Consider the following 16,224-nt stretch of genomic DNA (forward strand, 5'->3'; position numbering starts at 1 on the left):
GGCACCACCATAGTTTTATCCTCATTGTACAGAAGTGGGAACTGATAGAGAGAGGTTAAATGACTCTTCCTCAGTACTACACAGCCAATCTCTGGCAGATTAAAACTTGGAGACTCTTTGATTTTAGTGTTTTTGTTCACACTACTAAGCCTCCTGAGAGCTGTTTGATTTTGGCAATACAGTGAAAGCCACTCTAAACATTAAAAAGAAGAAAAATGTGAGATAATTGCAAACCCAAATGGTATGTCTTTAAAAAACATTCCCATGGGTTTCCTTTCTCCTTGTCACTTGTGTGTTCAGTGAAATCATATTGACTGGATAATACTGGAAAATTGTTTGAAGTAGGTCCTTTTCAAAAGCAATTGGTATGTTTGGAGGGATCGTTTTAACGTTTCCCTTGGGTAAGGGCAGCCTTTGCTAGAAGTGGAGTTACCCCTCTATTTCTTGATGCAGAAAACTTTGTGGTAGCTGTGGTCCATCAAGACTAACCGCAACTCAAATCAAATCCAGTATTAGGAAAGTTGATACTGTACATTCCCCATGTTCTGTTTTAAAATATAACGGTTGAATATAATATGTGAATCTCAGGAGAGAAGATCTCCTTCTGTGTCCCCAGGTTTCATGGCCTAGTTAATTTCTTCACTCCTACCTATAAATAGTAAGTCCATTATTCTTCTGGTTTAATTAGCACCTCAGGCTACAAAATGACTCTGAGGTCCTCAGAGCTGAAGACAGAGCTGCCCAAGAGTTCATGAATCTGTCAAAATGCTTAACCTTCGTGATTAGAGCCATTAACTCCCTGTGTGACCTTCCTGGGCAAGGCATTTTCCTCTCTGGGCCTCAGTCTTCTTATCTTTGAAATGTGGTATTGGACTAAATTATTTCTAGGCTCATTGTCAGCCCTAAAAGCTTATGATTGTGTGGCATCACAGCATGCAGGACCAAAGTCTTTGAGAGCTCTGGATGGCGTATCCTCGGTCCCCACTCACATTTGTTAGGTAAATGAGTGGTGTCACCATTGTGCCATAGACACTTCCAGGAAACTCTACAGATCGGAGTTTGTGAGGATCAGGTCACAAAAGACAGTGCCAAGACTAGAAAGATGGGGTAAACACAGTAGTTCACTAGGCACATGCATTCTGCATTTGGCTTATTTGAGATCTTTAAGAAAAAGCCATTTTCTAGGATGGTTTTTCTCTCTTTATCCTAGAATAATTCATCTTGCTAAAGCTCTTTTCCCGTCACCACCTCTGTGGGAATTTCCATTTAAAAATCATGCTTCCACTCTTGAGGCACAGATTCAATTAAGAACCCATTATTCTCCCATACAGTAGGTTGGGATTCATACGGCTTTATGTAGTGTTGAAAGCCGAGTTTGTTCAATATTTTAGACTCTGAAATAGTTATTTTGCATTAAAAATTCATTTCTATGATTGGCTTGATAAATATTAAAATTAGCAGTATGAATCAATTTACCCAATATTTTTTGTGAATAAGAGGCAGCTGTGGCAAGTGATAGCCTTCATCTTCTGATCTCCTCCTGGGATGACCTTGGACAAGTCACTCAGGCTTTCGGGACCTCAGCTGCTGCTTAACGGAAATGAGTGGGGTTGACTAGCCTCTGAAATCCTTTCCAAACCTACAGTTCTATGAGTAGGCTTTCAGAATATTTCCTCCTACCGAGCATCTTCTTAATAAACTCAGTACTTGCATAATGTACTCCATGGCGTTTTAATTTTTAATTTTTTAGCCAAATTTAGCAGTGGGGGTTGTATACCAACTTTAGTGACACTAATGTTAATAATTTCAGATCACCCACCGCCATCGGGCCAGCCGTTCATGGCTTTTTAAATACCAACTATCTGCATGAATTTTTAGTTATGAAATAAATCAAAATAGTTATTAACAAACATCCTTTAAGTGAGGCTGGACGCGGTGGCTCACGCCTATAATCCTAGCACTCTGGGAGGCAGAGGCAGGAGGATTGCTAAAGGTCAGGAGTTCAACATCAGCCTGAGCAAGAGCAAGACCTCGTATGTACTAAAAATATAAAAACTTAGCCAGGTATGGTGGTACATGCCTGTAGTCCCAAGCTACTCTAGAAGCTGAGGCAGGAGAATCGCTTAAGCCCAGGAGTTTGAGGTTGCTGTGAGCTAGGCTGATGCCATGGCACTCTAGCCCAGGTGGCGGAGTGAGACTCTGTCTCAAATAAATAAATAAAATGTTCGCAAAAAGGGCTTAGTGTTGTCTTATACAAATTAGAGGCTTAGTGGTGTTTGTTACTATGTCAGATAATGGATGCTGGTGTTTACATACACATGAAACCAGAGGTTAAAATAGACATTTGTTGGGAGGCGATAGTAATAGATACCACATACCTATATCATACGCAGTTTTTACAAAGGAGGTGGTCAAAAACCTAAAACCCTCAGACCTCTCACCCACGTTGAGGGTATAAAAAGGGTCAGGAGTTAGGTGAAGGAAGACGCTTTTGGTGAGAATTCCTTTGAAAAGAGCTGTTGGTGTGTTTGGAGTCTTCCTAGGGGGAGCAGTGGGTTCCACCTACTGGGCAACCTCCAAGGCTAGGGAAAAGGGCCTCCAAGCAGCTAAAAGGTATCCCTGTAGGGAGGCGATCCGGCGCGACCTCTGCCTGGAAGGATCTAAAGGGAGCCGCCAGGGGCTGGCTAAGTGCTCGAAGATGGAGCAAGGGAGAGGGGGCTGAGCTGGGTGCAGCCCCCACTTTTAGAGTTTATCGGAGCAAAGGATGCATGCAAAAGAACTGGCCTGCATCCCGGAGTGATCTCAGAGCCTGTGCAAGGGGGGGGTGTTCCTCAAGGAGGCAAACTTCAGATTCACGGTGCTGAGGAAAGAGCAGAGAGCAAAGAGCCAAGGAGGGACGCCTGGTGATGGGGCATGAGAATGGGGTGACTGGGGGGAGGGAGAGGATGAACCACTCCAAGGAGTGTCCGAGGAGCCAATAGGAGAAGGAAGCTATTAAACCTTTGCTCAGCCTGTGCCCAGTCACCACCACCACCATCTATCCTCAAGTTAGATCTGCCTCTTGCTTTGCCTTCTTTCTTTCCCTCATTACCACTGTTGTATCCCTGAAAGGGTCAGAAACCTTATTAAACAAGGGAAGCCTCCCTTCCCCCATGCTGGCTTCCCTCCTATAGCAGGCTCAGAGAAGTCAGCTTCACATGATGAGCCATTTGGATTATAACATGGGAGTGGACATTTAAATTTCTGAATTGAGACTTTTTAATTAAATAGGAATAACTAGAGAAGTTGTGGAGACCTCAGTTTTCTTCTAGAGTTAGAGGATACACTACACTAGCCCCACAAATTGGATTTCAAGGGACACTAGGAAAAAAAGTTGCTTTGTAATTGCAGTCACACAAATCTGCTTGTGTATTGTAATGGTTTTATGATTTATTTTAGGACTTTAATTATTGGTTCATCTTTCCATTTTTGTTATAATACTTAAAAATTTCATTTCCATAACCTCAGTTTGTTTGTGAATTCGTGAATGATCCTTCTGTGTATATGTGAACACATTTTCAAAATTGTAGTACAATATGCATAATATAAATTTACCATTTTAACCATTTTAAAGTGTACAATTCAGTGGTATTTAGTACATTTACAATATTGTGCAACATCACCACTATCCAGTTCCAGAAAATTTCATTCACCTAACAGGAAACCCTATATACATTGAGCAGTCACTCCCATTATCCCTTTCTTTCAGCAATGCTAATCTGCTTTCTGTCTCTATGAAACTGCCTATTCTGGTTATTTAATATAAATGGAATCACACAATATATGACTTTGTGTCTGCCCTTTCTCACTTAGCATAATGTATTAAAGTTGATTCATCCATGTTGTAACATGTATCAGAATTTTATTCCTGGTTATGGTTGAATAATATTCTATTATATGGGTATGTCACTTTTTATTTATCAATCAGTCAATGCATATTTGGGTTGTTTCTACAAGGAGAGAAAAGAGGGAAAGACAGAAAACATATTTCAAGAAATAATGGTCATTCCCCAAATTTGATGAAAATTATAAAGCCATAGATTCAGGAAGCTCAATAAACCTCAGAAAGAATAAACATGAGAAAACTAAACACACTAAGACACATCATAGTCAAATTGATGAGCCACTGATAATGAGTAAAAAGAAGCATTACATACAGAGGAACAAAGATAAGAATGACATCAGACGTCTTGTCAGAAATTATGTAAGCCAGAAAAGAATAGCATGGCATCCTTAAAGTGCTGCTGAAAGGAGGAAAAAAAGTCAATCTAGAATTCTGTTTTAGCAAAAATTTCTTTCAAACATGAAGGTGAAATAGATTTCTTCACAGCAACAAAAGCTGAAAGAATTCATCACTACTAAATTTGAACAATAAGAAATATTAAAGGAAGTTTTTCAGACAGAAGAAAAATGATTCAAACTGGAAATAAAGATGGATCTGCACAAAGAAATGAAAAGCACTGATAATGATAATTACATGGAGACATATACAATTTTTTTCTGATTTAAATCTCTTTAAAAGAGAATTGTTTAAACAAAAATAATAACAATGCATTTGGGGTTTACAACATACAAAAAAATGTATGACAATAATAGCATAAAGGTAAGAAGGGGAGAAATAGAAGTATACCACTAAGGTTCTTATAGTTTTTGTGAAGTGTTATAACGTCACTTGAAGGTAGAATGTGATAAAGAGTACCTAAAAAGTCTAAAGGAATCTTAACCCCCCCCAAACAAACAAAACAATTGTAGCTAATTAGCCAACAAAGGAGATGCAATGAAATTGTAAAAATTATTCAATTATTCCAATGGATAACAGAAAAAGAAAAAATGAGCAAAGAAAAGATGAGACAAGTAGAAAAAAGATATCAAGATGATATACTAAACCCTGTTCATATCAGTGTTCACATTAAATGTAAATGGTCTAAACATCTCAATTAAAAGGCAGATAGATTGAATTTTTTTTTAAAAAAAGCAAGACCCAAGTTTATGCTGCCTATAAGAAACGAACTTTAAATGTAGACACAAATGGTTTAAAGGTAAACAGATGAAAAAATATATATCTTGCTTGCACTACACAAAATAAAGCTGGATAATAATATTAGGCAAACTAGATTTCAGAGGAAAGAATATTACCATTGATAAAGAAGGTCATTTCATAATGATAAAAGGGGTCAGTTAATCATGAAGACATAATAATCTTAAACATTTATGCATTTAATAACAGCCTTAAAATATGTAATGCAAAAACTGATAGGACTGCAAAGAAAATAGACAAATACACAATTATGGTGGAGAGTTCAATACCCCTTTCTCAATAGTTGGTAGAATAAAGAAGACAGAATAATGACCAGCAAACTTATTAAAAAATGCTCAACATCTCTAATCTTTAGAGAAATGCAAATCAAAACCACAATGAGATATCACCTAACCCCAGTGAGATTGGCCTGTATCAAAAAATCCCAAAACAACAAATGCTGGTGAGGATGTGGAGAGACAGGAGCACTCTTACACTGCTGGTGGGACTGCAAATTAGTGCAACCTTTGTGGAAAAGAATTTGGAGATACCTCAAAGAGCTAAAAATAGAAATACCTTTCTATCCAGCAGTAGCATTATTAGGCATCTACCCAAAAGAGCATAAGACATTCTATTATAAAGACATCTGCACCCAAATGTTTATGGCAGCACAGTTCACTATTGCAAGGATATGGAAACAACCCAAGTGCCCGTCAATTCCTGAGTGGATTATTAAAATTTGGTATATGTTTACAATGGAATATTACTCAATTCTAAGAAACGACAGTGAGCTACCACCGCTTATGTTATCCTGGATTAAGCCTAAGCCCATTATCTGAAGTGAGGTGACACAAGATCAGAAAAATGGGCTCCACATGTACTCACCATCAAATCGGTACTGACTGATTAACACTATGGTGCTCAAATGGTGGTGGTATTCACCAGGGATTCGGGGGTGGGGGGGTAGACCCACATCTGAGGGATGTGGTGAGCATTGTGGAGGGGGAGGGCATACCTCTAACCCTTGCTAGGGAGAGGCAAAGATATAAAATGCAACCAAAATCTTCGTACTTTCGTATTTTCTTGAAATAAAATAAAAATGAAAAAATGAATAAATTGGGAAAAAAAAAAGTTGGTAGAATAATGCTATAGACTGAATGTTTGTGTTCCCCACTCCAAAGTTCTTATGTTTATTTATTTCTTTTCTTTTTATTTTTTCACAGCTCATTCAGCATCAGAACAAAGTTCTTATGTTTAAACCCTAACTCCCAGTGTGATGGTATTTGGAAATGGGTTCTCTGGGAGGTAATTAGGCCATAAGAGCGAAGCCCTCATGATGAGATTAGTGCCCTTATAAGAAGAGACACAAGAGAGCTTGCTTCCTCTCTCTTTCTCTCTCTCCCCACCACGTGAGGACACAGCAAGAATGCAGCTGTCTACAAGCCATGGAGTGGTCCCTCACCTGAACCCAACCATGCTGACACCCTGATTTCAGACTTCCAGCCTGCATAACTGAGAAATAAATGTTTGTTGTATAAGCCATCCTATCTTTGGTATTTGTTACAGCAGCCTGAGTAGACCAAGACCAATAAGTAGGCAGAAAAATCAAGGACGTGTACAATAGTATTAATCAACTTGATCTGATTGGTATTTCTAGAGCACTCTACCCAACAACAATAGCAAAATACAAACTCTTCTCAAGCACACAAGTAACGTTTACCAATGTAGGCCATATTCTAAGCCATAAAACAAATCTCAAATTCAAAAGGATGCAAGTTATAGAAAGTACATCCTCTGACCACAGTGGAATTAGGTTAGAAATCAAAATTGAAAAGACCCCTGGAAAATCTCCAAATGTTTGGAAACTAACACACTTCTAAATGACACACGGATAAAAAAAGAAATCAAAACAGGAACTAGAAATTGTTTTGTTTTGTTTTTCACATTTTGTTATTTTTTTTATTTCAGGGTATTATGAGGGTACAAACATTTTGGTTACATTTTATGTCTTTGCCTCTCCTTAGCGAGCGTTAGAGTCCCCTCCACAATGCTCACCATGTCCTTCAGTTGTGAGTTTATCCCCAACCCCCTAATCTCTAGAGAATATTACTACCATGTGAGCACCATAGTGTTAATCAGTCAGTACCAATTTGATTATGAGTACAAGTGGAGCCGATTCTTCCTATCTTATGTTACCTCACTTCAGATAATGGGCTTAAGCTCAATCCAGGAAAATATAAGAGGTGCTAGATCACTGTTGTTTCTTATAATTGAGTAATATTCCATTGCATATATATATCTATACACACACACACACCAAATTTTAATAATCCACTCATGAATTGACGGGCACTTAGGTTGTTTCCACATCCTTGCAATAGTGAATTGTGCTGCCATAAACATTCAGGTGCAGATGTCTTTATGACAGAATGTCTTAGCTCTTTGGGGTAGATAGCTAATAATGCTATTGCTGGATCGAATGGTATTTCTATTTTTAGCTCTCTGAGGTATCTCCAAATTCTTTTCCACAGAGGTTACACTAATTTGCAGTCCCACCAACAGTCCCACCAATTTGCAGTGTAAGATGGTCCTGTCTCTCCACATCCTCACGAGCATTTGTTGTTTGGGGACTTCTTGAGAGAGACCAATCTCACTGGGGTTAGGTGATACCTCATTGTGATTTTGATTTGCAGTTCCCTAATGATTAGAGATGTTGAGCATTTTTTTATATGTTTGCTGGCCATTATTCTATCTTCTTTTGGAAAGTTTCTGTTCATTTCTATTGCCCATTTATTGATAGGGTTGTTTGATTTTTTCTTGTTGATTCTTTTAAGTTCTATATAGATTTTTGTTATCAGCCCTTTATCAGATGGGTAGAGAGCAAATATTTTCTCCCATCCTGTAGGCTGTCTATTCACTCCAATGATAGTAGGAAATAGAAATTATTTTGAGCCGAATGAAAATTAAAACACAGCCTATCAGAATTTGTGGAAACCTTTAACAAAGAATAGAAGGGAACTTCTCCAACCTGATAAATAGCCTCTATGGACTACTCATAGCCAACATTATACTTGATGAAACTTTCCTCCTTGGAAAGTCCTTGGGACCGAGAAAAAGATGTCTTTTCTCACTATTTCTATTCAACATTGTAATGGACATTCTGGCCAGGGCAGTCAGGCAAGGAAATGAAATAAAAGGCATCTGGATTGGAAAGGAAGAAGTAAGACTATTGATATTTGCAGGTGACATGATCTTGTGTACAGCAAATCCACTAACAAACTGCTAGGACTAATAAACAAGCTCAGCAAGTTTGCAGGGTAAAAAGTCAATATACAGAAATTAATTATATTCCTAAATACTAGCAATGAATGATCCAAAAATAGAATTAAGAAAATGATTTAACTTTCAATAGCATCAAAAGCAATACAATAATTAGGAATAAATTCAATAATAAAAGTGTAACGCTTAGACTCTGAAAATAACAAACATGTTGAAAGAAAAGAAAAACTAAATAAATGGAAAAATAGGCCAGGTGTGGTGGCTCACACCTGTAATCCTAGCACTCTGAGAAGCAGAGACAGGAGAATTGCTTGAGGTAAGGAATTTGAGACCAGCCTGAGCTAGAGCAAGATCCCATCTCTACTAAAACTAGAAAAATTAGCTGGGTGTGGTGGCACACACCTGTAGTCTCAGCTCCTTGGGGGGCTGAGGCAGGAGGATAGCTTGAGCCCAGGAGTTTGAGGTTGCTGTGAGCTAGGCTGACGCCACAGCACTCTTAGTCTGGGCAACAGAGCAAGACTGTCTCAAAAAAAAAAAAAAAACAATAAAATAAATAAGTGGAAAGATATCCCATGTTTATGGATTAGAAGACAGTATTACTAAGATGGCAAAGTGATCTACAGATTTAATGCAATTCCTATCAAGATCTCACTGGGCTTTTTTATAGAAATTGACACGCTGATCCTAAAATTCATATGGAAATTGCCAAACAATCTTGAGAAAGAAGAGCAAAGTTGGAAGACTCGCTCCCAATTTCAGAACTATAGTAATCAACACTATGTGGTACTGTCATCAAGATAGACAATAGATCAACTGAATAGAATTTAGAGTCTGGAAAACTAATCCACACATTTATCATCAATTGATTTTCAACAGTGTCAGGACCATTTGATGGGGAAAGCATAGTCTCTTTAACAAATGGTGCTGGAACAACTGGATAGCCATATGTGAACGAATGAATTGTGACCCCTTCTTCACACCACACCATACACAAAAATTAACCTAATAATAGACCTAAAAGTAAGAGCTAAAACTATAAAACTCTTAGAAGAAAACACAAGAGTAAATCTTCATGATGTTGGTTTAGGCAAAGCTTTCTTGGATATAACACCAAAGGCAAAGGCAACAAATGAAAAAAAAAAACAAAGCAGATAATTGGACTTTATCAAAATTAAAAACTCTAAATTCTTCAATGGACACCATAAAGAGAGTAAAGAGACAGCCCCCATGATATTTACAAATCATGTAGCAAGGGTGTAAATGAACGTTTCACTATCTATGAAGTGATATTCCAGTTAATGTACCAGAACTGTAAATATTTTTTTTTCATATATCCTTAAACAACCTAGTGACATCACAACTTTACAGATGAGGAAACAGAGACTCAGAGATGTGACTTGATCAAGGGACGATGCTAGCCTATGATGAAACTGGGATTCAATTCTAAGTCCTTCTTGTCTCCAGCTTTTTTTGTCACCCTGTATTGCTTGTTTGAGAATGCTAGTCATATTAAACCTGCAGCCTTGTTTTACACAAGGGGAAACTGAGGTCCAAAGAAAGGAAATGCTTCTTCAAGTCCCTGCAACCATCCCCGCCTCCTGGTTTGTTGCTGTCTGTTACAGCAAGTAAGGGAGAACCTATGCAAGAAAAATCTCACTTATCTGAACTTATCTGATACAAAGTTAACATAAAACAATAGACTATTTTAAAAGAAATAATTTCATTACTCTTGAAGTTGTGAGGGAAGGACGATTGGACAGTAGAAAGGACATTCACTTCCGTAAGTTGAAAGATAGTGAATTTGAGAAGTGACCGTTAGTAATCAATTTTGGAACCTGGGATATGTCTGGTGACCTTGCCGTGCCCCAGTGTCCTCATCTCTTACGTAAGAGGATTGTATTTTACCCCCTCCCAGGCTGGGTGGGGCAGGCAAGATCGGAGATGATGCCAAGTTTCAAAGACAATGGAGTTGGAACAAGTATGGAGGTTGCTTTATGGCAAGAGGACTCAGGCTAAAATTGCTGAGAGGCGGAGCTCTTTTTGCAGTACAGCCTACTGTTTTCATTTAAAGGACAGTTAAGGGTTGCTCGTCCATTGCAGGCACACAGGCGCTGTGTTGTTTGTGGCTGCTTTTGCCCCACAGCAGCAGAGCTGAGTAGTTGAGGCACAGGCTGTATAACCCGCAAAGTCTACAATACTTTGTGGAGCATGTAACACCTATTACCAACTCCAGGGAGAAGTCTCACTGCCTGGAGCAGGGATCCCCAACCTCTGGTGAGTTGTTTAATGATTTCATTATGTATTACAATGTAATAATAATAGAAATAAAGTGCACAATAAATGTAATGAGCTTGAGTCATCTTAAAACCATCCCCCTCCTCCCCAGTCCGAGGAAAAATTATCTTCCATGAAAACAGTCCCTGATGCCAAAAAGGTTGGGGACCGCTGGCGTGGAGGATAGCAAAGCGTACTGATGCCTGCCCCCGGGAGCGGCATCCCAGCATGTCGACCCACTGCACGGTTTGCAGGTGTTGGGGCTGCCGAGAAAGACATGACTCACAGGCACTGGATGGAACAACACTGTATTCACATAAAGAAGAGACAGAGCAAGATCAGCTTCAGCAGGAAGCGTCAATCCCCTAAGGCCAGTGGGTCCCACTGGAGGACTGACCCTCGCTACTGAACTATTACGTTATTTGGACCCTGTTGCCCCTCTGCCAGGAACAGATACCGCAGTGGCTGGCCAGGCGCCATATGCCACACATGCCTAAGCAGACCAAAGAAGCACACATCACGCCCAGAAGAGGGAAAGATATGTCCAGCCGAGGCGCTGTGGCCAGCACAGGCAGTGAGGGTATCTTGTCATCCTGTATGGACATGCTTTAGGCCTGAGGCCCTTACATGCACCCATGTGAAGGTCAGCAGGCTGCATGTGGCTGCCCTTCCCAACGAATTTACGAGAAAGTTTGCCCATCTCCGGATTAATATATAATATGCACTTCAGCCATGATGGCTTCTGAATTATTAGGCTATGAATTAATGAGGTCTCCATGCATTCCCTAATATGTGCACTTTCAAAATATCAGATGCTTAGGTTGGGTAGTCCTCCTCTCCCGGGCTCGGGGACCCACTGCGTCGTGGTGGCCTGTCAGGTATGCACCTGGGCTGCAAGCCAGGTTAGGATGCATTTTACTTCCCTGGATAGGATCTCTGTGACATTGCTACCCTGGAGGATTTGTTTCCACTTCAGTTAAATCAGATTAGTCCACTCGGCGTGCTCTCATCTAGGGCTAAGAGCCCTGAATTTGGAACCCCGTTGAAGTCCCAACTCCATCACGGCAGAACTGGGTGACTTTGAATAAGTGCCATCTTGGCGTGGGGCTGACTTATCAGGAAGACCTAAGTATTTCCAGCTGTCCCTGGAAGGCTTCTCCCCACGTTGAACATTAACAGCTTTATAGAGAGGCTGCACCGAGGTGGTTACAAGCATCAGGTCCAGACTCCCCGTGTCTGAGTCCAAGTCCCAAACTCATTACTTATCTGCGCTCTGGCCAAGTGGCCTCACTTCCGTGTGTCTTGGTTTCAGCATCTGTACACTGGGAACGACGATTATGGGCTCTGTCCCCTAGGGTTATGGGGACTTCATGAATTCATATTGCTCGAGCAAGCGGAGCTGCATCCCAGCTAAATCAATACAGGCTGTTTGCTGATCCCGAACAGCCTGTGTGCAAACTCCGGGAGTGCGAGTGGACGCGGGGCACAGCTGGGCTCACTCTGTCTGCTCTGGACGTTCTGGGCTACAAGTGTGTCCTCTTAAGGTCACAGCTGTTGTGAGAAGATGCCAAAGAGGGACACAGGCCAATCGCAGAGGGGTGGCCAGGCCTCAAAACCAAGTCCCCGCGGGAAGGCACGGATGCTCGGGAACGGTTTGGCCTGCAGGTGGAGGGAGGCAAGGACGGTGGGGCTCAACGGCTGTTGCTGAAGGTGGGGATGAAAATGGTTTTCGCCTTGAGAATAAAACCCAGGCAAGAAAGAGATGGACATTTCAGCTGAGAGAGCTTCTGCTCGGTCATCGGGAGGGCTTGTTGTCCTCACCAAGGCTGGGTGACCCTTCTCAGCTGGGGTGCTGATAAAGAGTGTCTTAATTAAGGCACAAAATTGGAAGGGATGCAATATACAAGGCCCCTCCCAGATCCAACAGTCCAGACTCTAATATTTCAGTTGGCTTTGAGATTGGACTACTGATAAGTATGGTAGGAACAAAGCCATTGCTATTTTAACATTCCAAACTTTGAAGCTGGCCAAGAAGTTTACAAAGAATGTCTGCTCAGATGCGCTGGGCCACCTCCCGATGAAGTGCTCAGCGGCCTGACATTGCTATAAGACACTCCCCTCCCCCCGCCACCTTCCTCCCATGGATTATGACACATGGATAGCGGTGACAGCTCCTGGCAAGGTCAGGAGTCAGCCCAGCCTGGCATGTCACGGCAAGGTGATTTGTCTGAGAGCTGTCATTGCTCAAGAACCCAAAATAGGACCGCCAAACTCTCTTTTGATATTTACCGTGGTTGCCTTTGAAACTTCAAAAGGACCATCCAGACCTGGCCCCCAGTTTGCCTGGAATGCAGTGGCATCTGGACTTCATTTCCATGGCCTGGAAGTCTGTGGAGTCATTCCCAGTGGTAGCTTTCTTATCTGCCTCGGCCAAAACAAGCTTGGAGAGTTCTGGTTATGAGACAATAACGTTTATAAGGCTCTAGAATTACATTATAGTATGACTTGTTTGACATGGTTTCAGAGAAGCCATGGTGCAAATCAAGCTCTCCTCCTGCCACCATCTGTATCACCAGCCATGGAACAGACTAGTAGTGAACTCTCGATGCCTGGAGGCATCAAATCGAGCTTGTGCGACCGCTTAGCTGACCAGTATGCTAGGGAAGGGTTCTCAGATCCGTAACAGAGGGGCTGCAAACTCAAATGCCGACAAGGCTGGGAGGGCCCTGGATAGGGAGGAATCCGGCCAGCTGTGGGCAGCGGAGGCAGGCAGCGTGCCTGCTAAACAGACGGCCACTGCTTAGTTCAGCCAAGTGTCACCATGCTGGATTGAATTTCCAGATTGTCCGAGTTTTCTAAGAGAATCTGGAAATCTGGATTTGTATGTAAAAAAAACTCTCAATTTTTAAATGTTGGAAACGATTTGAATGTTTTTTGGAATACAAGCTTGTCACTTTTACAAGCATAGAATCACTCACAACTGCGTACCATGACAGGAGTCTGCATAGCTGACCACGATCTCAGTAAGGCCCCTGTTCTTAGCAGAGTGTGTTAGCCTTGGATCAGAACTGAGAGGGACTTTCGAGTTAATCCTGTCTGTCCACTTGCAGCCTGCCATAGAGACAGGGGCACTGCCCAGAGGGTCGGGAGGCCTTGGGTCTGGTCCCTGTGTGACCTCAGGAAAGTCTCTGGCCCTCTCTGGGCCTCAGCTACCCCTTCTGGAATTGGCCTAGAGCATCTCCAGCCCCTGCCAGCTCAAATGGTCTAGGATGCCACCTGGGAGGAATGAAAAGTGAAGAGTATTCAAAAGCAGAGTTGATTCTTGATTTTGGGTAAAATGGTTGTTTTCTAAACTGACTGTGCATCTTTAAGTAGTTTCAATACTAAGAAAAGAATTGATCAGAAAGGGGACTTTGCCAGTGGCTTCCAGTCTGTGCCAAAGTCTTAGGCTGATGGAGGTGATCTGTGAGCACTCATCAGGTGCCAATGGTGAAGAGTAGGTGGTGACAGAGGCAGGTGGGGCTGGCGACAGGTGGGAAATGGCAGGTGAGGCTCACCCAGAGGGCTGCCCTTCGTCTCTGTTCTCACTGACTGTGGCCGGGCAGCCCGTCCTGTCTCTGGCCTCAGTTTCCTCTTTTGAAAATGAGAAGTTTGGAAGGATGGTCTCCAAGCCCCCTTTGAGCCCTGGAATCTGTGATTCCAACAGATGTATGTTTTGACGTTGTAGCTTTGTCATCTGCACAAGGACTTTACTTTTTTAAAAAATTCAACAGATGTTTCTTAAGCTCCCACTGGCAATAGGCACTACGGGCACAGCAAGGAAAACTAAATGCAGTCCCTGCCCTCGTGGCACGTGTCGTCTTGAGGGTGACAGTGACCAGTCACAGAAAGGAACCGTGTGCTCAGGAAAAGTGCTATGGCAAGAGGAGTGAGTTTTCAACAGGAGATTCAAACCTGGGCAGGCATGGACAGGGACAGCTCCTTTGAGGAAGTGACTCTGTGAGCTGAGATCCAAAAGGTGGTTGCAGGTTAAGGAGGACAAGAGGAGCATGCCGGAGGAGGGACAGCACGGGCAGACTTGTGCCAGGAGGGCGCAGGGCTTGTTCGAGGCGCCCAGAGGAGCCGTGCTCTTAGAGCACCAAGAGTGAGGGAGGCTGGTGGGCCGGGAGGCTGGCCAGGTGGGGTGTGAGCGGGACCCCGTGGAAGCCGGTGGCCCGTGGGGCACACGTGGCAATTGGTGCCGACAATATTGGGAAGTGCCTGAAGGACTTTGAGCAAGGAGAGACAGGGTCAGATCTGTGCTTTGAAGACCCCTCTGGGTGGGTGGCAGTGAGCAGGCCCGGGGCGCGAGGGGCTGAACAGATCAGGGGACCTGCGAGGAGGCCGGCGGCCGCGCCCGAGGGCAGCGATGGGGGCCTGGCCCTCTTGGCAGTGCCCGAGGCAGAGCGAGTGGTCGCATCCGAGAGCTGTTTAGGATTTCGAATCCGCAGGGCTTGGCGATGGATGGGCTGCTGGCGGACGTCCAGGCCGACTCGGCTCTCGGGCAGGCGCACCTGAAGGCTAGTCGGCCTCAGATCTCTCGGTGCCCACGGTCGCCGGGTCCCAGCAGCCCCTGAGATGGCCCTGTGGTCCCCACTTCCTGGCTTCCCTCCCCTTACATAAGTCCCTCCTCTTGAGTGTGGGCGAGACCCTCCGACTGGCATCTAACAAACAGAATGTGTCAGAAGTGACAGGTGAAGAGGTCGGGTCGCAAGGGGCTGGGCTTCCTCTCGGGGCGCCTTCCTTTGCTCTCTCTCTCTCTCGGGTAAGCCGCCGTGACAAGAGGCAGCCTTGCAGAGGGGCCCACACGAATGAGCTTGGAAAGGGACCTTCCGAGGCCTGCACAGCCGTGTCAGTGGGTCTGGAATCCGGTCCCGCCCCAGTTGAGCCTGGAGGTGACCCGTGACGGCAGCCTCGGGGAACCCTGGAGTCAGAACCACCCAGCAGTGCAGCTCTCACATTCCCGACCCACAGAAAGTGAGAGACGACTATGAGCTAGTTCCAGCTCGTAGGGTGTGGGGTAGTCCGTGGCAGCAATACATAATCAATATAGTCCCAATATAGGCCACAGGCCGAGCTCTCGGCCTCCCTGGGGCTGGGAAGGGAGGGGTTAACCCTGAGCCCAGCAAAGCTGGTGCCTCCAGCTTGAGGGACAGTTCATTACAGGGTGAGCCAGTGGCTCGGCCAACATCTGGGGCTGCTGCCAGCTGGGGCTCGGCCCTCCCGTGGCGCCTGTCAGAGCGGGGGCCCTCGTGGGGGGGAGCTTTCTGGAAACTGACAGATCTATTAGCAGCTCTGCCTCCTGCATCTGCCTGGGATGCACCAGCTGCGAGTAGGGCTGGCACAGCGGACCAGCCTGTGTCCCAGTGGGGGTCAGGGCCACCTCAACTCTTCAGCCCCAGGTCCTGGGTGTGCTGTGTCGAGTCCAGAGGGAGGTGCTGGGGGGCTACCCCACCCCCACAGATGGCTAATAACCAAGCCAGCATCTAAGGAGTGCCTCCTGGGCCACAAGCCCTCACAGTCACCATCTTGTTTAATCCTCACGATGACCCGGCCAACGTAGGAATGCCTATTAG

The 16,224-nt window shown here is 43.8% G+C and overlaps 1 protein-coding gene across 1 annotated transcript in view; it reads left to right on the plus strand.

The window, feature by feature from the left end:
• RPRD1B (regulation of nuclear pre-mRNA domain containing 1B) overlaps nt 1-6,606 on the plus strand; it is a 61,228-nt gene extending 54,622 nt beyond the window's left edge. The window contains exon 7 of the mRNA XM_012754995.3: nt 6,280-6,606. Within this exon, the coding sequence (XP_012610449.1) occupies nt 6,280-6,321 (42 nt within the window). The 3' untranslated portion in view covers nt 6,322-6,606. The remainder of the gene's footprint in view (nt 1-6,279) is intronic.
• Nucleotides 6,607-16,224: the final 9,618 nt, after the last annotated feature.

This window comes from Microcebus murinus, chromosome 16, assembly GCF_040939455.1.
Source record: "Microcebus murinus isolate Inina chromosome 16, M.murinus_Inina_mat1.0, whole genome shotgun sequence".
Taxonomy (NCBI): Eukaryota; Metazoa; Chordata; class Mammalia; order Primates; family Cheirogaleidae; genus Microcebus; species Microcebus murinus.